General features: G+C 38.9%; 1 protein-coding gene across 14 annotated transcripts in view; it reads left to right on the top strand.

The window, feature by feature from the left end:
• Positions 1-531: 531 nt before the first annotated feature.
• Positions 532-22,997, top strand: part of ABI3BP (ABI family member 3 binding protein) — a 250,305-nt gene continuing 227,839 nt past the window's right edge. For all 14 annotated transcript variants that reach the window (XM_081235523.1, XM_081235522.1, XM_081235521.1 and 11 more), the window contains exon 1: positions 532-678. In XM_081235523.1, the coding sequence (XP_081091649.1) occupies positions 600-678 (79 nt within the window). In that variant the 5' untranslated portion in view covers positions 532-599. The remainder of the gene's footprint in view (positions 679-22,997) is intronic.

The following is a 22,997-nucleotide window of genomic DNA, read 5'->3' as shown; positions in this document are numbered from 1 at the left end:
TATCTATGTATGCATGCATGTGTATTATATATAATGAATAGCTGTGTAGCCAATGACTTACTCTTAAAAGTTTTTCATGATATTGGAACTTCAAAATGGTTCAAAGTGAATTTTTATGAGCTTACTCCCCTTTGAAAGAAGAATTGGATTGGTTTACCAGGTAATTAAAAACAGTTTCCTTCCTAATAAGGTTTCATTTTATATTTTTAATGTTCCAATGGTTTTAAAGATGTCTTTTCTGGATTTTTAAAAAGAGTTCATCACATGTTTCAAAATTGCCCAAATACTTTTTCTTTAATAAATATAGTTTGACCATAATTTCAAGTTTTATATCATAGAGGGAAGAGAAGAGACAGACAGTTACAACCTAGCAGGAAATGTGATGATATGTTTTTGCTGCTGTGCGTTTTTTTTTTTTTTTTATGTGTGTGTGGGAAAGGGTGTGATGTCATTTTGTCTCCACCCCCTGTGAGTAAGCCCACAGCATAGCTAAGTGCAGCCGCCCTCCTCTGTCACCGAGAGACAGTCCACTTAAATGCAGCTCCAGGGTTGCGGGACTCCCACCAGCATCACTCCCTGTGTGAGGTGGCAAATGCAACATGCTCTCCAGCTTGGGGTGTCTACTTCTCTGTGGAAGTATTGCACTAGCCCTGGGAAATGCACAGAAATTGCCAAAAGGCAAGTAGCTCTGATGTTTTGTGTTTTCAAAATAATGTTTAAAAGATAGTAGTTTTTAAATGTTGGTATTAAATGTGATCTGCTTTGCCAGATGGGGGGAATAGAGTTCTTCTCGGAGAGTCAGAATTCAAATGTGTGGAGAAGTAGCTTAAGCTTTTGCTTCCCCACACCCCCCTCTATTTAATTTTCAGTTGGATCTCTTTATTGCAAAAAGTGAAAACCAACTTCTTATTAGATTTAGCAGATGTTCACAGTAGCTTAAATGGTATAGCTTCAACTACAGTATTTGTATATTGAATTGTATTGTATAGATGGGTATTATATAGTCTGCTGAAAAGACTTGTTTGGTGTTTTTATCCCCCTCCTCAGAGACTAAATCAGTGTTAGCTGAAGGTTTAAAAGAAGCTAATTTGAAACCTAGAATCTTTTGTGTAAACCTCACACATACCTGTTAGCTTGGAGGCTGAAGGATTCTAGGCAGGGCACACCAACAAAGAACAGTCATGTGCTGATATATAGACACTTCTCTCTGGTGGAATTTGGAAGAGGGTTTGATCTGCTGGACATGACACTCCTTTTCCTGGCTAAATTGCTCTCATTTTAGTGTTGGTATTTTGTTTACAAATGTCATCAGAAGAAAATGAAAATGTCTTAACTTAGATACTAAAAACAATCTCTTGAGCCCATCAGCACCAAAACAAGAGCTCACCTCTCTCCTATCTTTGAACATAAATGTTGCATGTGTTTTTTCACTCCTTTGCAGAGGCACTTTTCTAAGCCAACTTCAGGTCTGTGAAGGCTTTTTATGGTTGCAGACTGCTGTAGTCAGCAGGATTAGGAAAAACAGGCTGGAATTTTCATACAGTTATGATGGAAAATATCAGAAGCAATGCAGAGCCATGAGCCTGTCAAAACCCTGCTGTGCACAGAGTCGGAAAGAAAGATTGTTCAGGTCAGAATATCCAAAGATCCTGCTAGGTCCTCCCTCTGGGTAGTTTGCTCCAAGATCATCTTGTCCCAAGTGAAAACCATTCTCTCTTCCGTGTATTAAGTGAAACTTGAATCCAGAGTGTGAAAGCTGAAGGGTTTGGCTAGTTGATATTTCACATGATGATATAAAAAGCAATAAAAAAGGCTGAGTAAACCTTTTCAACTCTAAGATAACTCTGCAAAATAAAATAAAATAAAAATATACACTACTAGATCTTTCTCTTCTATCAAGTATTCTGTTTCTTGATCATAGTAAAAGTGTTTAAATAAATCAGTCATGAACCACAAGCATTCAGAATTAACTGTTCATACTGGTAAAATATTTAACAAGGACCCACCATCTGAGAAAGGTCTGGAGTTTTTCTCAGGCTTAATACCTACAAATGTTTTAATTTTACCGTGTATTTACTGTGTAGGGCTGATAGCCATAATTTTGTGACTGCAGACTTCTGCAAATTCCAAATGCTTTAATTATCATGTTGCAATCACTAGATGCAAATCTCGACACAATTTTCCTTTATTTGTTATGGTAAAAAAAAAAAATTGTCAAAAACAGCCACAAAACTTTTGTCTTGTTCATTGCACTTTAATCTGAAGTATTTTCATCCAGATTTCTTTTGTAATTTTAAAAAATATCCATAGGTTCAGTAATTTGAAAAAAAACTATCAAATTAATATAATTATAAAATAAATGGCAAGTCTCCTTGTCTCTAATGCTAAGTTTTTTCTTTATCATTGAAGCTACCAAGGGACTTTCTTTTAGCTGAAGTTGCCTTTTTTCAAACTGCATTCCAGGAATAGGTATACTGTCCTCAAAAGGGGTTTAGGGCAGGCATCTTCTCCCCATCAATTACTTGGGGAGCATTCATGCTTTTTTCTGTTCTGGGGTGGGGTCACAACAGACTTTAGAACTTGACAGGTGCTGAAAATTTCTCGGTAAAGAAAACTGTCCCACCTTTTTAACCCATTGTTTCCCAAACTCATTTGACTAAGAGTTCTTTTTCTAGTGGAATAGCTATTATATCTTGCCAGGAGCTTATTTTTCACATTTGGGGAAATACTGAGATAAATAAGAAAAAAAAAGAGATAAAAGGTTCTTTCTTTTCTTTTTCCTTCCTACTTTAGAGTTAGTTAAATATCATTTGTCATTCAAGAAGAGTATAGAATTTTGGAGCTAGGAAGCACGTTAGTGATCACCCAGGCTAGGGTTTCCCAGATCTTTGGATTTATGGACCCATAAAAATACATATTTTTTTTAATATCAGGGTCCCATTATAGAGGACATACTTGAATTATGCCATGTGAGAATGTTCAAAGGAGGGAAACCTCCATTGCTCATAAAAGCTAACCATTTTAACAGATTTATGAAACAAATGAATTGATACAAATAAGTCCATTGTTTTATTTTTCTCATTTTACCACAGACTGATGAAAACTTCATCACAGGTCAATATTTGGGAGCCATTGACCAGTATAACCATTTATTTTACAAATGGAGGCACCCAAATGCAGGGAGATTTAGTAACTTTCCCACATTGATGACAGAACCAGGACTGGATCCCAGGTTCCTGACTGGATATCTGTGTTCTGCCCTGTTCCGACCCAAATCTTAGGAGTTAAGTTCTGTAGTGTACATGTGAATGCTGTCCTTCCCTTGAACAAAAGGTTTCTTGTAAAGATTTTAAACATTTTCCTAATCTTCACATTTTCCCTAGAACCTGTCTGCTGCGTGTGTGTGGGGGGGGGGCGTATAGTTGATAAATATAAATACAGCTGACTATTTATAGGGAAAAGAAATTACTTTTTAAATAAGAAATCACTTCTTACGTGTCTTATGCATACTTGCATACATAGCCACATACTTTGTTATAGAAAATAAGATACTGCAAGAGTCTTTGTTACTTTTTAAAAGCTTAAAGTTTGAGAAAATCATTAATGGACCTCTTCTCCTCCCTACCCCTTGATGACTATGTTCTTTGGCAAATCATTTACCTTTGCTAAGCCTCAGTTTTCTTATCTGTAAAATGGGAATAATGATAACTGTCTTACAGTATTTTAGGAGTAAATGAGGTAAGAGTTGCAAAACTTTTAGTAAAGGGTCTGACATATAACAGGTATTCAAAGAAATGTTTATTGGGTTGCAGAAAAGTAGATCAATACCGAAAAAAATATGCACACCAAATAATATGTGATCTTGTGTCCAGACTATCTGACAAACCTCTGGGAGGGTAGCAAATGAGGTGGCATGTTCTTGGTGAAAGGTGGGGCAAGGGAGTTGTGTTGCTCTGCAGGACAATGAGAGAAGGACTCTACTGTTTTCCAACCCGACCTTCCTCAACCCAATGTTTGACTGTCAAGTTTAAACACTGCTTTTCTCTATGGAAAGCTGCACCTTTGCCCTAGGATCAGCTTTTCTGTGGGGACTGATAAAGCCTCACAGATCCTCCAGGAGAGATCCTCTTGAAATTGTTTTTCAGGAGGAGAATTAGACCATAATACAGAGGCCCTGAAAAAGAATTCTCACTTTGTTTTATATCCTTGAAAGCCCCTGTGCTCCAGATACCCCTAGGATTTTTTATTCTTGGCACCATAGAACTTTTTTTTTTCCTGGCATACAGGCAGAAATAAAAACCACAGAGAACAATATGTATGTAGTGAAGGGAACCAAAAAAAAAAAAAGCATATAATGGGACATGAGAGGCTTGACACACCTCTGCAGAAAGTCCTGTGTTTGGAAAACTGCAGTCAGTTAACAGGCAAAGGCTACTATTTCTAGGCAGCACTATCAGTCCTCCTGATGTAGGTGTGAGGAAAAGCAGAGAGGAGCATCTCCGATACAAGTGTGATCAGATGGCCCAAGGGAATGAGGCTCTTGGCCGTGATTCTTGGCTTGTGCAGAGGGAAGAGGTAGCTGGCTTTTGGCCTCAGGTTCTTCCCTGACAGGGTAGAAATCTCTGACTCCAAGGAGAAAAAAAATCGCAGGGCATGATGTTAATAACAGTAACTCTCATAGCTATCAATAACTCATTACTATTATTAGAGATAACATTATGTGAGCTCATATTGTTTGTGGTAATTTAGGGCTAAATATTTTTAATGTGGAAAACTAACTAAATGCTCAAAGTTCCCCTATAAAGCAGGTATTTTATTACTCTCAATTTACAGAGGATAAAATTGTACCTCAGAGTGTTTGCCCAAGGTCATCCAGCCAGCAAAGTGGCAAAAGACCATAGCTTTAATTTCTATGTAATATCAGTTCCTTGCTCTACATAAAGATATGTTAATTTGTTCAAGTAACAAACTGTATTCCATGTATATGCAGAGCACTGAGGCTGGGAAGACAAGCCTTGGTCTTCCTGACCAGTTGACGGAGAAGACAGGGTTGTAAAGGAATAATTACGTTACAGTGAGAACATCCTCTGATTTGGCTGAAGCACAAAGAACTTTGAGAACAATCAGAAAGGACCCAATCCAGACTAGAGGGGTCAAAAATTATGAGGGGATAAGGCACCCAAGTAGGAGCCTGGAAGACAAACATACATTGGGGCAAGGAGGAGAGCAACGGAAGGGCCTTCCCGACAGGGGTAGCTGCATGGCCAGAGCCCAGGCCACTTCCAGGGGCCAGAGCTCAGCAGGTGTTAAAGTACCCAGAGGGAAAGCCAAGACTGAGTCCACACTGGATGTGACTGTGTCTTCCTTGTCTCTATCTGTCTTGACTCCCCAAGATTGATTACTGTCTTTGGAGAAGAGGGCTCATGTCTTACTCTAAACTTTCCCGGCCACTCACCTGGCGTCTAGCTCTCACTCTCCTCGGAGCACTCCCAACCTCACTTTGACAAAACAAGGATGTGTCACTCCAGTGACCCAGTCCCTTTCTCCAGAGGGTGGTTAATGCCTGTAAGGAGCCAGGGAGGGTCTTTTCCATCTTAGAACAAGGAGTTTGGGGGGAGAATAGTGAGGAGGACAAAGAACCCTGATGGGTGGATTTCTGCTTTTATTTGAGTAGTATACATTTATATATTGGTGGGACTGTATTAAAGAGTACATTAGGAAAAAATGTTTCCACTGCTAAAAGAAAACAAACAAGTCTGAAAACCACAGGGGAATTATTTTAGCATTTTCTACAGCTCTGGTTTCTTGGCAGTTGTATAGATTTTTTTGTCTATTCAAGCACTGTCTACTAGGTAAAACTGAATGAGATCCAGCCCCTGTGATAAAAGAAACTTGTATTAGGAATGTAAAAATTGATCAAATATAGTTTTTTGATGCTAAGACTATCATGTTTAGAACCCAGTGCTTAAAAATAAGGTGTCTCTGTGCTAATTACACGTTCACTAGTTTAGTTTAGTCTTATAGACTGCTATATCAGGCTGAGATACTAAATATTAAGGAATTTTAGTCTCTATCTCTCTCTCTCAAAAGTTAATGAGGCAGGGGCTTCCCTGGTGGCACAGTGGTTAAGAATCTGCCTGCCAGTGCAGGGGACATGGGTTCGAGTCCTGGTCTGGGAAGATCCCACATGCTGCGGGGCAACTAAGCCCGTGCGCCACAACTACTGAGCCCGCGTGCCACAACTACTGAAGCCCGTGCGCCTAGAGCCCGTGTTCCGCAACAAGAGAAGCCACCTCAATGAGAAGCCTGCACACCTCAACAGAGAGTAGCTCCCACTCACCGCAACTAGAGAAAGCCTATGTGCAGCAACAAAGACCCAATGCAGCCAAAAATAAATAAATAAATAAATTTATTTTAAAAAAAAGTTAATGAGGCACAGGGTAGCACTTGAGAATCTACGAATTCATTGATACTGTATTATAGAAAAGACAGTTAAAATGTTTTTATAGGTTAATGTGTGTTGACAGAATATTTGTCTAAGACGAAAGTGAGGTGTCTAATGAAAGGAGGGACGTTAAGCAAATGTGACCAACTTTCTATCTGGGTCACCATCCTCAGAATGGTTTCCCTTTTGCCTGATTCCTGATTGCCATTTATAAAAGCAGGTATAAAAGCAAGGGAGAATATGGAAAGTAAATAGATGAACTTACTAAAAGTGATCTAAGAATAAATGTAAAATTAAAAAATTAATAGGATAATCTAATGTGAGACATTACTAGAGTAGTAAAATAAAAATATAAAAATAAATAGTATCAGCCAAAGAATGAACATGCTAAAAAAAGAAAAACAATGGTTTAAATACATACATTCTGTTAAAATAACATTTAAAGACTATGACAACAACCATATTACTAAGTATCAGGCATGCTGTTTAATGCTAAGTGTTTATATACATTGTCTCATTTTATCCTTACACCTATGGAATATATATTATTATCCCCATTTCACAGATGAGGAACTAAGCCTAAAGAGTATGTTATCGACTACTGCATGATAAATTACTACAAAATTAGCAGCTTAAAACATCACACACTTTTTGTTTCACTGTTTCTGTGGGTTAGGAGTCTGAGTCTGGCTTAGTTGGGTCATCCCCTTCATGGTCTTTCACAAGGCTGCAACAAAGGTGTTGGCCAGGTTCAGGTCTCATCTGAAGTCTCAGCTGGGAAAGGATCACCTTTCAAGCTCTTGTGGCTATTGGTAGAGTTCAGTTCCCTGAGGATCATTGGTTTAAGGGCCTCATTTCCATACTGGCTCTTGCCCAGATGTCACCTCTTTTCTTTGCCACATGGGCTTCTCTATTATGGCCTCTTGCTTCATCAAGGTGTACAAGCCCAGATGTGTCTGCAGGCAAGATGGAAATTACAATACAGCCTAATCATGGAAGTGGCAACCCACCACCTTTGCCGTATTCTATTGGATAGAAGCAACTTCCAGGTCCTGTCACACAAGAGGATTACCCAGTAATGGGAGATGAGGATTACTGGGGGTTATCTTAGAGTCTACCCACCACAAAATGGCCAATGGCAGCTTGAAGTCACACAGCTAGTAAATGATATAGTGGAACTAATACAGGAAATCTAACTCCAGAAAAATATACTGGTTTGGGCATTAACACCCCATCTACTTCTCACAGAGTTCAGCCTTTAGTGGCAGATGCCCAGCAGGCAAACTAACCAATTTGTCTGCCTCCATGGTTGGAGTTGTAGGAAATCCCTGAGAACTGAGGTAAATATCTTACTACTACGAAGACTCAAGGTATATATTCAGCACTCAATGTGGACCCTATTTTCTGTATATAAAAGGCCAGTCATTGACTAGATTCCTCAAGTGTGGTCAATCCCATTTAGAGCAGTATGCAAAGTAAATGCCCCCAAAATAGAAGCTTTTCTTTCCTTGTAAGACTCAGCTGCCATCATCTCTTAAAAAGAGAAAACGTAAGACAAAATGAAAGTTCTCTTTGACAAAATGTACAAATATTAAGCAATTAACACCTATGAGGTTGATGATACAGTCTCCATAAAATGTGTTTCTGAAACATCACTGAGTGGCTCTTCCAGTATGTGGAGGAGTTGCTATAAGGTCGAATTAAATTTTTGTTTGGAGGATGAAAGTATACTACTAGCAGTGGATGTGATGGAGACAACTGGTTAAACTAAAGGAGCTTCTTTCAGATCCTTTTTGGTATGAATACAACAACAATTCTTCCATATGCCCTAGGAATCAAAACACAAAATTTAGGTTGTACACAAAATATATCCTTAACGTGACATCCAGAACCTTGTAGAATGTTAATACTAGAATACCCTGTCGAGTATTTTCTATAGAGAATAGCCCACAGTCTCTTCTTGTGTTGGGATGTCCCAAAGGCCTGGGAGGTACATGGTGAGAAGGGTAAACTTCAAGGCCTCAGGCTACTTTGTAAAAGTTCTGTGGACAGCAAGACTGAATCAGGACTTACCCCACTGCTCAAAATTTTCGCTTGGGTTCCCCACCAAGAACTTTCCACAGTGAGATTTTTATAGTGTGTTGTAGGTTTCCCTGATCTAACAAAACCCTGACTTATATTCCCAGTGATTTTGGTAGAAATGTAGGAGCCTTAAAGCTAGTCTGAGGTTTTTAGGTCTTCTCAGTGTAGCAGGCTGTGAAGTCAGCTAACATCCCTCCCTGTGGAATTCTGGAAAGGAGATAGGAGATGTGATGCCTTCATAGAAGTTTCATTATTGTTCTCCAATCAAGGACTATACATCTAAAGCCATACACTAGAAAATCAGACAAAATCCACCCAGTCCAAGCACCTTCTGGTCAGATTAGAAATTAATTTTAGAGAAGATTGAGGTCTCATTTAAGCTTCACCTATGATATAGCAACTCGATGTTTACTTTTAAAATAAGTTTAGCTATGAGTATAAATACTATAACATCTATCCTCAGCAGTTGTAACCCGTGCATTAGAATAACAAAGTTTTCAAAAATATCAGTACTGTTCTGCTCCTCTATTCAGTTATGATTTAATTGGTCTGGGATGGGAGAGTTTAAAAATTCCTCAGGTGATTTTAATGTGGCCAGAGTTGAGGACCACTGATCTACAGGTTTTGAAAATTTGCATGTGTAAGTGCTTGATAAATCTTTCTGGATGAGTGCAGGGTAAAATTTAAAAGTTGCAAGTGAATTATTTTATTATTTAAGTTTTAAAACAAACTTAAAGGTGATTTTTCTTTTGTTCTACTTTGTTCCTGGATTTTGAAGCATTATTTGGAAAAATTTTAAACTTCCTTCTCAGGCCAAATAAAATAAGAAAATGTTTAAAATTCAGATTAACATTTGTTTTTGGTGTTAGAACGTAAGTTCAAATGTCTACTTTTACAAAATCTCAGAGGTTAGATCTGAGAAGCTACGGCTGATTGTGTTTTTCAGGACTGGACTTACGTTTGCTTATTCTGTCATTCAATTAAGTTTAAAAAAACCATCACATTAATATTATTGGTACACACACACACACACACACACACACACACAGTAGAATACTACTCAGCCATAAAAAAAAAGTGGCATTTGCCATTTGCAGCAACATGGATGGACCTGGAGGACATTATGCTAAGTGAAATAAGTCATACAGAGAAAAGCAAATACTATATGATATCACTTATATGTGGAATCTAAAAAATACAACAAACTAGTGGATATAACGAGAAAGAAGCAGACTCACAGATATGGAGAACAAACTGGTGGTTACCAGTGGCGGGAGAGTGACATACTTAAATATTTTAATTTAAAAAATAAAATTAACTTAAAAAGAGATACAATTTAAAAAGAAAATAATTTTTTAAATCATCATATTAGGATTATAAGGATGATTTAGACATTTCCTGCTTTTAGGAGTTTGAAATTAGTTCTATTTAAAACTAATACACATTGGCCACACAAAGATCATTTTCTTAAAATCTGCAGGAGTTAAGCTATTCCATTGTGTTGTCATGCACTAGCTTTAGGTAATACCTATGTACATAAAGAAGAAAAAAGGAATTTATGTAATATGTTAAGAAAAAGCACCCTATGATACCAGTCAATGCAAAATACGAGTTGAGAAAACATTGAATAAATGTCCCCCATTCCAAAGGTCCGGGTTATGTGAATTGCCTTTGGAAATTGTTCCTTTAATTGTGCATGTTACCGTATACATTCCAGCCCATCTCCTTTCTGCTTTACGTTAAGGGTAATTTATGAGCGTGTAGGATGACTTATAATCGGAAACATCTTTGAAGTGTATTCCGCTGTGTCTCCAATAAAACGATAGATCTCTCTGAGTGGAGAATGAACCCCTGATAGGACGAAGATGGGGGTACATTGCTTCCAAGATGCCAAAGTGGAGTTTCAGATTTCCTTCCTCCTTTAATGCCATCCTTTGGTTTTTCCAACCTGTTAGCTGATAAGAAAACATTCTGGTTTTCCAAGGAGCCTGCTGAGAGTCCGCTGTGCACACGTGTGTGGGCATGCGAGTCTTAACAGGCCTTCCTTCTCTGAGAGCGGCAGATTCTGTCATTGAAGGTGGGGATTGGGGTGACTGCCAAAGTCATGCTGGCAGAGAACTCTGGAATTCAGTGCTGTTACAGATATGCCAGTGAGGGATTCAGGACAGAGTTTCCTTCTCCTTTCACGTTCCCAGATGGAATTAAAGCATCTCTATCCAGTAAGTTTGGGATCAGGTATCAGATGATCTGAAGAAGGGCCCCTCCCTTCCTCTCTTGGCTCATCCCCTTTAAATACCCCAATGATCCTGCTGTCACAGGATAATTCTCTAGTTACTCATACTTCTACTAGAATTAGAAGGAAAGTGAGGCTGGCCATGTTCTGCCATTAAGGTTTACCCTAAACTGTAGTTTTGTTATGAATTGGGAGGATAAATATTGGGAAATAGCAATAGGGGCCAGTGGATAAAGTATCGGAGTCAGTGTGAGCCTGGCAAGTGACCTGATCTCTCTGAACATCAGATCTGCTTCCCTGAAAAAAGGGAATAATAAAAATACCAGCTCTCTTTTTAGCTTCCACTAATAAATAATAATACTAGGGTGACTTTAATGGATTTTTGGTAGTAATTTTCTTAACCTAAGTAAGAGGAGCTGTGGAAGGCCAGCCACAATTTTGAAAACTCTTCACCTGCCCTGGCAGCTAAAGAAGGATCTGGACACTCTTGTCTCCTGGACGTTTCCTGAGAAGAGGCTGAGCTAAAAGAATTCTTGCTCTGTTGCTGGAAGTCAGAGTCTCATGTGTCTGGGCCTGGGGGGTGTCAGCCTCACAGTGACCCAGGGCCTGAAGACGGGAGCCACGGCGCTGTGGCTTTGTTTTTGTTTTTGTTTTTTTGCGGTACGCAGGCCTCTCACTGTTGTGGCCTCTCCTGTTGCGGAGCACAGGCTCCGGACGCGCAGGCCCGGCGGCCATGGCTCACAGGCTCAGCCGCGGAGGGATCTTCCCGGACCGGGGCACGAACCCGTGTCCTCTGCATCGGCAGGCGGACCCCCCCAACCACTGCGCCACCAGGGAAGCCCCCGCACTGTGGGGTTTTAAACACAGTTCTTGCCACCAGCAGCTCCTGTTTCCCCGGCCAACTCTCCCGCAGGGGTTTGGAAGCTTTTGCTCAGAGAAGATGTACCTTTTATTGTGGAAGAATTGGGAGCACAAATCATGGCCCTTGGTCATTTTTTCCTCCACATATGCTTGGGATGTGGTTCTGTGTGATTTGATTTTCTCCTGGATGCCTGGTCTGTTGGTCAACTCTCGGGTACCGGGTTGGTCTGATCAGATGACTGATCAGCCCCCTAATGAGACTCTTTGTTTTTTTTCTGTCCTCCCTCTTTTTGTTCGTAATCCTTCTTTCCCTTCAGTCTCCTTCTCTCTCTCTTTCCTTTTGAATTCCCTCCTTTCCTCTTTCCCTCTTCTCTCAACACCATGAGTCCTCAGAACATTCTCCTGGCTTCCACCCCCAACCTCTGCCACTGGCCACTTTGGCCGTAGGCCTCACCTCACAGTTGACTCTTCATCTGTTTGGATTCAGCAGGAATCAGCCCTTCGGAAGACAATGCACACTTCAAGGCAGGAATGGGTGTTTCTATGTCATGCTAAACATTCTACTTGATTGAAAATATCATGGTTTCCTGATCATTTATCTTGGCATCAGCAAGCCTGCAAAATGCACAAATTTACATTAATTTGATAAGCTCTGTGCATACGAGATTAGACAAACCATACCGTATATTAACACCATAGTTCACTCTTAAATGGTTTTGAATATGGCATAAGTTAGTATGTCCCATGAATTATGGCAATAACATATGCATGATGAATTATGGCAGTAACATATGCATGATAAATGCCAAATATCATAGTGTTATTTTGTAAGGTCATTTATTTATTTGTTCCTGGATTTTTGTTCCATGGTAGCTGTTGGTGTTTGATATTTTCAAGAACTTGCAGAGAACTTTGCCTTTTCCAGTGGCTCGAGTTGGCTCTTAAGTTTGAATGCCATGTTTCTCTTCATTTGATTTGTAGCCAACATTTCTATGAAACTGAGTTTCTGTGTCAACTGTCCCCATGAAATGTGATCCTCTAATTTGCAACTGGATCACAGTTGTGGCGTTTCATATATATATATATATATATACACACACACACACACACATACAGATATATAAAATTACATTTCCAGATCCAAGTTTATGTGCTTACACATGTATGTGCCATGCTGCATTGTTGTATTTGTTCTCCTTGTAATACAAATCAAAAACATAAATATGAAATAGATGAAAGTCCTAGAATGGATTAAATTTGGTGTGACTCACCATTGATTTTTGATTGATTAACATACTGGTATTAGTGTGGCTTAGAGTTTTGTTCTTATGCAGAACAACCTAGTTGTAAAACTCTTTATAAACAGCCTTTCACTAGAGCAAGTGATTGTTTTTACTATCCTATTTGGGGAACAGTAACTCAAATTTAAAATATTGATATTACAACTGAATCACCAGAATAACTAATAAAAAATATCCTTGAATCACTTAAAGAAGTAACAATACTTCATATCTAGGTTAGTCAAAATTCTTTCTCCACATACTCTTGGCAAGAAGTCTCACTTTCACAATTTTCCACCAATGTGTCAGTGCTTTCTCAAATACTTTCAGGTGCCTTTCCCAGCTGTTGACAAAGAACACCATTCAGTTTTAGGAGACCCTAGATTTGTTAGCTGAATTGCATTATATAACACTTGTTCTTCACTGGCCATTCAATTCAAGCATCTGTTTTCACTTATGTCAGAAAATTAAGACAACAAGTATTTACTGTAGTGTTTTCCAAAGTCATCACAACCCATGGCTCACATGTCATCTGTAAGGTTTTTCTGGTGTCCCAGAAACATCCATTTCAAACATTCCTTTTCATGGCCAGAAGTTCATAGACCACAAAGGAACCACAGATGTTAACACTAAATAAACTTCCTGTAACTTATGTTATCAAATCATTTAAATGGCATTAAAAGATAAGCATTAGCCGAGTCAACATCCTTTTAGGGATGTCTCTTTCTAGGGACTTTCTTATTTTGTGAGACTGTTTGTTTGTTTCTTTAAACAAACAACATGGAGAAACATGTACCTCCGTTTATCTGCTTCTTTCTAAGGCCTCTCTCCCATCTACCCTTCTTCCTTTATGGTACTTGCAGCCTACATCCATCCACAAGGCCTGGTTGTAGAAGATATTTAGATGGGAATAGGAAAAGAAACTCATGAGTTTTGTTTTATTGAGATACAGCTGTTTAACAACCCTGGAGATGATCATTCTCAAACTATCCTGAGAAGCAAGGACTCACTGAGTGCAGTGGTCCTTAAGCTTGAGCAAGCATCAGAATCATCTTGTTAACATTCAGCATGCTGGGCCCCATCCCTAGAGTTTCTGATTCAAGACCTGAGGTGAGGTGGTCCAGAGAATTTACATTTCTCACAAGTTCCCAGGTGATGCTGGTGCTGCTGAACCTGGGGCCATGTTTTGCAAACCACTGACTTAAGTGAATCTGTTAAGTATGCAGAGCTCTACCTCCCCCAACCCCACCCTTCACTCCCTCTAGCCTTACTATAGTCACACCAGATTCCAATTTAGTAGGTCTGATCATCTGCATGTTAAACACTGTCACTGATGATTCTGATGAGATTAACTGTGTATGGAGAAATACACAGTTATAGAAACTGATCTGTTTATATAATCAGTACCAAGCACTGGGCACTAATTCCAAGAAAGTGGCCGAGAGGAAATTAGCTAACTTACTATAATTCTATAAATTTGGAGAACCTGTGCTTTTCATTTGTTCAGCATATGATACATGACTGTAGAAAATGTTTAGCTTCACACAGTGAGAGCTCTAGTTCTTGTGATGAACTTCTGTCTGGCTTTATACTTAGAAACCATTTTTTTGCATTGCTAGCTGAAGCATGAGCAGCATTCACCATTAACTAACCTTGTTTGGTGGTGAGTAATGTTTAACTCTGGAAGGTTTGGGTGACATTATGAGATATTAGTGAGTCATTCTGTTTGTGTATATGTATATTAAAGTTAATGCCTAATATTAGCCTGAAGCATCTGTTAAGTGTAACCGAAACTCAAGATAGCCCACTGTAAAGTATGAACAGTTTATTTTACCAGGTCAATTAAGAAAAATACCACTGTAAAACAAAAGGTGAATTTGATACTTCACATGAAAGTCCTCTGTTATTTTGACTTACATAGACTTGTTAACTAGCCAGTCTTTCAGCTAATATTGGGCATCAGCCTTTTGTTGAACATTAACTGTGACATTTATATTTGGCAGCCAGCTGAAAACATTGTGTATGTTGCTTGCAAGTTAGAGTTCTTCTTCTTAGCTCCAGGAGTCCATAAAAGTCTTCCAGTTGTATGTAAAATAGCACATTTGTGGGTATGTACATTTGTTGGGGGGGGGCACTGCTGGTCTTTAGATATTAAGATTCTCAAAAAGTCTAAGAGCCAATGAAAGTTAAGAACCACATGTCTAGGCAGATGCCTTTCACTGAGTTAGAATTAGGATGCATCAAGTGAGTGGCTAGAAGGATTACCACCATATTCATAAAACATGCAAAAAGGTCTTTGAGATGGTTCATGAAAAATCTCAAATTTCATAACTAAGCTGTGAATACACAGTTTATGTAATTGATTTTGATATGGTGCAAAAAAATTTAAATGTGGAAGTACAGAATTCAAAATGACCTTTACCTCCTGTTTTTACCCTTTGTATAGTCCCCTCACACATGGAATTGTGGCTGGCCTGTGTATCCATTAGAGTACAGAAGAAGTGAAGTGAACATGTGTGACTTCTGAGGGTAGGTCATGAAAGACATTGTAGTTCACTTCACACCTTGCTCTTTCCCTGAATCTCCAAATCTGGAGAAAGCCAGGTGCCATGTCATGAGAATACTCAAGCAATCCTGTGAAGAGGTCCCCATGGTGAGGGACTGAGAAATCCTGCCCATAGCCAGCACAAATTTGCTAGCCATGTGAGTGAGCCATCTTGGAAGTGCATCCTCCAACCTCAGTCAAGCCTTCAGCTGACTGCAGCCCTGGTCAGTATCATGACTGCAACCTCATGAGAGATTCTGAGTCATATCTACCTAACCCAGCTGTTCCCAAGTTCCTTCCTGAGCCACAATAGCATTCCTTCCAAATGCTATCATTGTTGAAGCCACAAAGCTTTGGGCTAATTTATGGTGCAACATTAGGTAATTAATAAGGGGGGTGTGTTTGCTGCCCTTTTTATTATAATTTAAAGGAATATTTAACTGGAATTAAAAATAAAATAAGAAATGTAGTCTTTATTGGCATATGGCTTTGAAAATATAGTCTTGCCTACAGGCAAAGGATAAGTGGAAATAAATTCTGAAAGAGAATGTTTGGATCAATTACCTTTCCAGGACCACAAAAAGCTCGGCATAAATGCTGACCAAAGAGTAATTGGAAAAATATGTGAACAAATAACCTTTTAAAGTAATCATGGAAAATGTTTGGTAGCTTAGAGTGGCTTAAGGACCACGTTTTCCAAGGCCTTGGTAAATGGCCTTGTCATTCATTCCAGAGGTGATTTCAGGGCTGGCCTTAGGCCAAGGGTGGGTCTGTATTGGTCCTGCTATCATTTAAGAGTCAACCTGTACCCAAGACAGCGTTAGGAGAACCAGATCCAAGATCCGCTCTGTAGCTAACCTACATCCCCAAATTCCCCTGAGGAGAAAATGGGTCTCCTGGGACAAACCTGGATCAGGCCAGGCTCTCATTTCCCTAACTTTGACCTCATGCTGAAATTTCTTCATGTAATTATAACTTCAGGTTAGGTCTTTGTGAAATTTCTTATCTCTTACAGAAAAACAAACAAACAAACATTTTATAAACATCTAATGTTATAGTAGGAGGCATGAAGTTATAGAGAAGAAAAATGGTTACTGTCCCTGAGTTTATATCATAGCAAAAGAAATAGATGAACTAAACAGGATAATACAATGTAATAAAGGCTGTAACTGAGGAATGAATAAAGCTGAAATGGGGCGTATAGAAAAAGGGGATTTATTTTGCTTGGAAGAATTGAAAAGACTTTGAACAGGCTCTTCTCTGCCATTATGAAAAAATTTTATGGCATTTCCACAAGTGTTAAGTTTTTAAAAAATACTTCATGTGGGGAATTTATATGTGCTGTCTGTGGAGGGCGAGCAAATTTTTCTAACCCCAAACCAGAATGCATGGTAAATATAAAGATATTTTTGAAGAAATAGATGGCATATTCATAAACTAGGGCTCTCCCAGAACATTCAGGATGTTCTAACTATATTTTACCTATAGTGTACTTCATTAATGGATGCTATTAGGGCTTTAAGCTGAACTCATTTGCTCCCTTGAAAAATACCATTGTTTATAAAATGATTACAAAGAAAAATCACAGGCACTTATTGTCAGTTACTAAGACCTTATTAACAAAGCATGTAACAAAAACATAAAATTAGGTAGGGAGTTCCCATCCAGTTGGCTAGTTCCTTGGCCAGTCAATATCAGGGTTACTTGGGTTACTTGGATGATACAAGTCACAAGGGACCTGCTTAGCCCCTCGTCCCAGACCAAACTCCAGTCTGGATCTAGAGTCTTCTTCCAATATGTATCATCATTCGGGGAATTACAAGGCCCCATGTGATCCTTGCTTTCATGCAGATTCAAGGCACCATGGACTTGACCTTCCCAGAGCATTTATCATAGTTGCCAAGGGAGGGCTGTTTTAGCAGTAAAAACAGCTCATTTCCTACCACTGCTTTATCCACTCTTGATGAACACACCTAATTAAGCAAGCAAAACTTTCAGACTTTTGAAGCACGTTCTACTTGTGAAGGATCCTGTAGGCAAAGAAAAAGTCAGGGAAGGCAAAAACTTGAGTCAGATCTGAAACCTTCATCCAAACAGGCAGTGTACTACTAGAAAAGTCACGACTGTGACTTGCAATCAACCCCTTTAGAATCCTTTTCCCACTCTGTCAGTGAAGTGTAGGACCCCTTCAGCCTCACAGACCCCTCTCCTCCAAGGCAGCTGTGGGGCTTACTTCTTAAATGACTTTGCTCTTCTAGACTCATTCATTAGAAGTGGGAGTGTAGTGCTTCTAGGTTCAATTTTGTCATCTTGTTTGCAGAAGTTTTGTTTTATTGCAGTTTAATAAAATAAGGAAGTAACTTCCAAAGACTAGAAGCTTTTATCTACATTCAATTGTAAACATTTTTGATTTTCTCAATATCCTTATTTCTCTTTTTCCTTAGGCAACATAATTACACCAATGTTCTTTAAGAAATTTCCTATACTATTGTTAATATATCTATTACTAAGTAATCTTCAGATAAATATATTAAAAGTGACTAACTTGGGCTTCCCTGGTGGTGCAGTGGTTGGGAGTCTGCCTGCCGATGCAGGGGACAGGGGTTCGTGCCCCGGTCAGGGAAGATCCCACATGCCGCAGAGCGGCTGGGCCCGTGAGCCATGGCCGCTGAGCCTGCGCGTCGGGAGCCTGTGCTCCGCAATGGGAGAGGCCGCGACAGTGAGAGGCCCATGTACCGCAACAATAAATTAATTAATTAAAGTGACTAACTTATCAAACAGGAGAAATTTTTTGTCCAGACTGTCTGCAAACACTGTTCCTGTTCTGTCTTACAGAGATTGGACCTCAAACCACATTTAGGGCAGGTTTGACGTTCCAGAGTGCACCTTTCTTGGTATGCCTGATATTCCACTCTGCACCCTAAAGTTAAATGTTATTTATTTTAACATTACATACTTCCAGCTAATTACTAAATAGTCCTCTGCAGTTATAGCTTAATCTAGAGGAATGTAACAAATGACTTTTTTTACCTTTCTAAATTTTAAACACACCATAAAGATGTAATTTCTCTTTCCTATTTGTCTACCCCATTGTTTCATCCTATCCGAGAAATATTTTGTCAGTTTTAATCAAGATTTGAAACATTTCCATCACCCCAGAAAATTCCATGTTCCTTTGTAGTCAATTCCTTCCCCCAAGTCCCAGCTCCTGGTAACTGCTGATCTGATTTCTGTCCCTACAGTTTTGCCCTTTCCAAACTGTCCTATAATAGAAGCATGCATTATGTAGCCTTTTTTGTCTGGGTTTTTTCACTTAGCATAGTGCTTTTATGATATATCCATGTTGTTGCTGGTATTAGTCATTTATTCTTTTTATTAGTAGAATAGTATTCCATTATATGGCTGGACCACAATTTGTTGACATACTCACCAGTTGATGGACATTTGGGTTGTTTTAGTTTAGGGCAGTTATGAATAAAACTGCTATAAACATTTACGTACAGGTCTTTGTGTGAACATACATTTCATTTCTTTTGGAGTGGGATTGCTTTGTCATATATTAAGTGTATATTTAACTTTAAAAAATGCCAAACTGCTTTTTAAGTGGCTATAGTACTCTTTATAGAAAAGTATGAAGTTTTCAGTTGCTCCACATCTTTGCCATTACATGATATTGTCCGTTTTTTGTTAATTTGAGCTGTATAATAGGAATGAATCAGATAAGTTTTGAATCCACACCTTTACACCTTAGAGATTGGCCTACACTTGATAGGTATCTTTCTTTAAAAAATATGAGATCAGTTTTCTTAGAAACCACAATCTTTCCTAAAAGGTAACAGGTAAATTAATTTGCTAAAATTCACAGTAATTTCTTATGAGATAAGATAAAATATGGAAATTGGCTACATTCGCCTGGTACACACAGAAAAAACATTCAGTAACGTTTACTCTTATCTCTCTCCTTTCCTATATCGTATTCATGAGTCATCATAACCCACCCATTAAAATTATACAGTCTAAATTGAACTGCCACATACTTTTTTGTCTGTTTTTGTTTGTTTGCCTCTTTCAGCTTTGACCCAATGTAAGTCTGATTTACACACTTGAAAAGAGATACCTTGGTGGGTTTTTGTGGGTTTTTTTCATTTTTAAAAAAATTTATTTTATATTGGAGTATAGTTGATTTACAATGTTGTGTTAGTTTCAGGTGTACAGCCAAGTGATTCAGCTATACATATACATATACCTATTCTTTTTGAAAAGACACACTTTGGTTTTTTTTTTTAATATTTATTTATTTATTTGGCTGCACCAGGTCTTAGTTGCGGCACACAGGATGTTTGTTGCAGCATGCGGGATCTTTTTAGATGTGGCATGTGGGATCTTTTAGTTGGGGCATGCGGGATCTAGTTCCCAGACCAGGGATTGAACCCAGGCCCCCTGCACTGGGAGTGCAGAGTCTTAGCCACTGGACCACCAGGGTAGTCCCGAAAAGACACAGTTTGAATGACAGTGCTCTGGGTAGGAGAATGCTAAGTAAATCTAGGCATCCCATGTAATGAAGACACGAAAGCACTTCTCTTTATTCATAACCAAGGTATAATTGGAGAAAGGAGGCATAAGGCAGAAAAACAATCACTGGACTTGGAAACAAACCCCTCAGTTTTAGTTTTTACTCTGCTTCCAATAGGATGGGTGATGTGGGAGGAAATAATTTAGTCTCTTTGGGTCTTAGTTTCCTCACCTAAAAGCACAGAGCATAATACAGTCAATTTTCATCACTCATAGTACTTAACGTTCTATAAAGTTCCTGCAAACGTCAAATTAGCAAATACCAGCCAAACCATTATTTCTAGGAGAAACACAGTGTTAGGTTCCTGTGAGCCTCTGGTCACAACATTTTTGTCAACCAGTCAATACATAACTTTGCTTTTCATATGTTTCTGTTTAAAGACACCTTATTTAACCTATATTGTTGATTTATCAAACGCTGAACTCACAGCCAACAGCACTATAGCTCATGCTTGAACAGAGCTTATCTAGCCCAGATATTTCCTCTGCAAGGAACAACACAGCCTTCTTGGGCTTATACCTTCGACGGCACCTCTGCACTACACTGGGGGGCCATATTGAACCCCCCAGAAAAGCACAGAAGTGGGAAAAATGCAGCACTAAATAGACTGTGCACAGTAAGCTTTTTTACAGTCTGAGAACTGAAATAAGGAAGTGGATTGTCACTGTTTGACCACAGCTGGGAAGATGCACATTGAGGGACTCAAATTTTTTGCGACTTTGTGCATGTCCATGAATGACTGCAAAAGTGCCGTGAATATTGATTTTGGAGTTACAGGTGAATTTTAGAGAGTAGGCAAATTCGCAAATACAGATTCTGCTAATAATGAGGATTGATGGACTGTATTTGCTACCCCTCTTCCACAGGGTGAATCATATGTGTTGTTTATGTGAATGGACATGGTGATGCTTTTATTATTGCTTAGCATGGGTGTTTTCTCCAGTCAGGGGCTGAGAAATCTAACATTTATTAGAAAAAAAAAGAAATCTTAATACTTAAATATCTCACTCAAACACCATAAGCAGAGTAGGGAAACCAGATAGCCGAGTGGAACTGCTTGTTTACCTTAAAAATATGCATTAATGTATGAAGATAACGTCATGTTGAAGAGTCTTGACTGGCAAAAATAATAGCTCCATTGTTTGATTTCTTTAAGGTGGGTGAGGGCTTGCTGGAACCTGATTGCTTTTGTGAACATTTGCAGCTGTCTTCTAGGGTCCTTTATAAACGAAGCAATCATTCATCACTCCTATTCTTGGCTCAGAGAGTAGATTTCACATCTCAAAGGTGCTTTATAAATATTTGCAATCATCAGTTTATTTGTAGATTCCTTTCAGTACAGGTAGATTTTTCTCCACATAAAAATTTGGTTTTGCTTACTTTAATTTCTATGGTATAAGTTTCATTTTCTAAAATATAATACAGAGGTTGTTTTAATGGCAATCTTAACTTTATTAAATCAAGGAAACCGTAAATACATCAGTGCCTTGAGCTAGTGAGGTGAAATGACCAGGTTACAGAAATGTTTTTGTGGGTATCCAGTGCTTTCGGGAAGGATGACATTCCATTCCTGGTTACCTTTCTTCCTACCCCTTTTTTGGAAGGCACAGCCTTCTCAGCCCACATTTCTGTGATTCTTTCACTGACAAAGTGCAAGTTGATTTCACTGGCAAGAACCCTCACACCTCCTTTCTGTTTTAATTTCCATTTTAAAAAGTCTATTTTTAATGACCTAATTCTTGATCCATTCATTAAAACAAACAGGCAAAAAAAAACCTGTGGTTTTGCTGGGACAAAGAAGAATACCTTGATAAGTAGATGAATGAAATTCAACTTCCATCAACATCTGTTAAACATCTATCAAGCTCTTTACTTGCTGGTTATATTCATTTCTATTGTGTGATACAATCCTAGGTAAGGTATTTTTTATAATTCATGGGGGAAAATCCAAAATGTGTGGTAGGCATAAATGTGAAAGTGGAAGCACATTTTATCTATGGGGCCCACACACATTCTCAATGTTGTCCTCTCTGGAGCCCAGTATCTGAAGACTTCTATTGCCCCACTCCAGACTTTCCTTCTCCTTGTAATACTCCAGATTATCCCATAACTATTTCTTGTCAAAATATCCATAGTCAGTGCCCCATTCCTGCTAACCTACTCTTTGAAAATAATCTGATATTCTCGTTCATAGTAAAGTGTTAATGGCTGGCTGGTAATAGCTAAATGTCTTATATCTCTGAGACATTTGCATTTTATCTGAAGATGCTTGTATAAATAAAGTCTTAATGCAAAACAATCAGATCTATCTTCTCTAACAGGAAAATTTCAACCAAATAGGTTTAGAGGGGAAGAATCTGTTCAAGCATGACAGTCTTCCTTATGTCTCTCAAATCATGTCCAAAGAAGTGGCATTCTGTTTATATGTCCAATGGGTCCTGGAAAAGGAACCAAGTAATGTCTTCATTGCAGAAAGTCCTGACTATAATATACATGTTTGCAGGGGACTTGCAAGGCATGTTGGGAGAAGCCTGTAGTATATTTATCCAGAAAATGATATCAGCAATCACCAAAATTTCTTGAAGCAGTTATAATGCCCAAGAAAGCAGTTTTAAGATCTTTTTGTTTGATGAACTCCTTGGAGTAACTCAGTTTAAATTAAGATTTAAAGAAAAAACTCCTGGCATGGAGCATGGGACATGAACACCTGTGGTGGGCCACTCCAAATTCAAATTCAAATTTCATTTGAATACCAAGATGGAGCCATACTAACAGGTGGAGCCTCACAGTCCCCCGCGGTCCCTCTTTGCCTACTTGTATTTCTTCCCTCATGCTCTACAGGGAGAGGAAAGCTTTCAGCACATACTGAAGAGCTGCCCTTCTCAGGGGATGGCTACAGGAGGGGGAGGTAACAACCCGGAGCTCATGGGCCCTCTGCCTGGAGGAGAGGGAGACAAGAAAGGCAAGAGCGTCACCTG

Source organism: Mesoplodon bidens (assembly GCF_964165515.1).
Source record: "Mesoplodon bidens genome assembly, chromosome: 5".
In the NCBI taxonomy this organism is placed as follows: Eukaryota; Metazoa; Chordata; class Mammalia; order Artiodactyla; family Ziphiidae; genus Mesoplodon; species Mesoplodon bidens.
The sequence above is the reverse complement of the archived record's forward strand: the minus strand, read 5'-3'. Positions and strand labels throughout refer to the sequence as shown.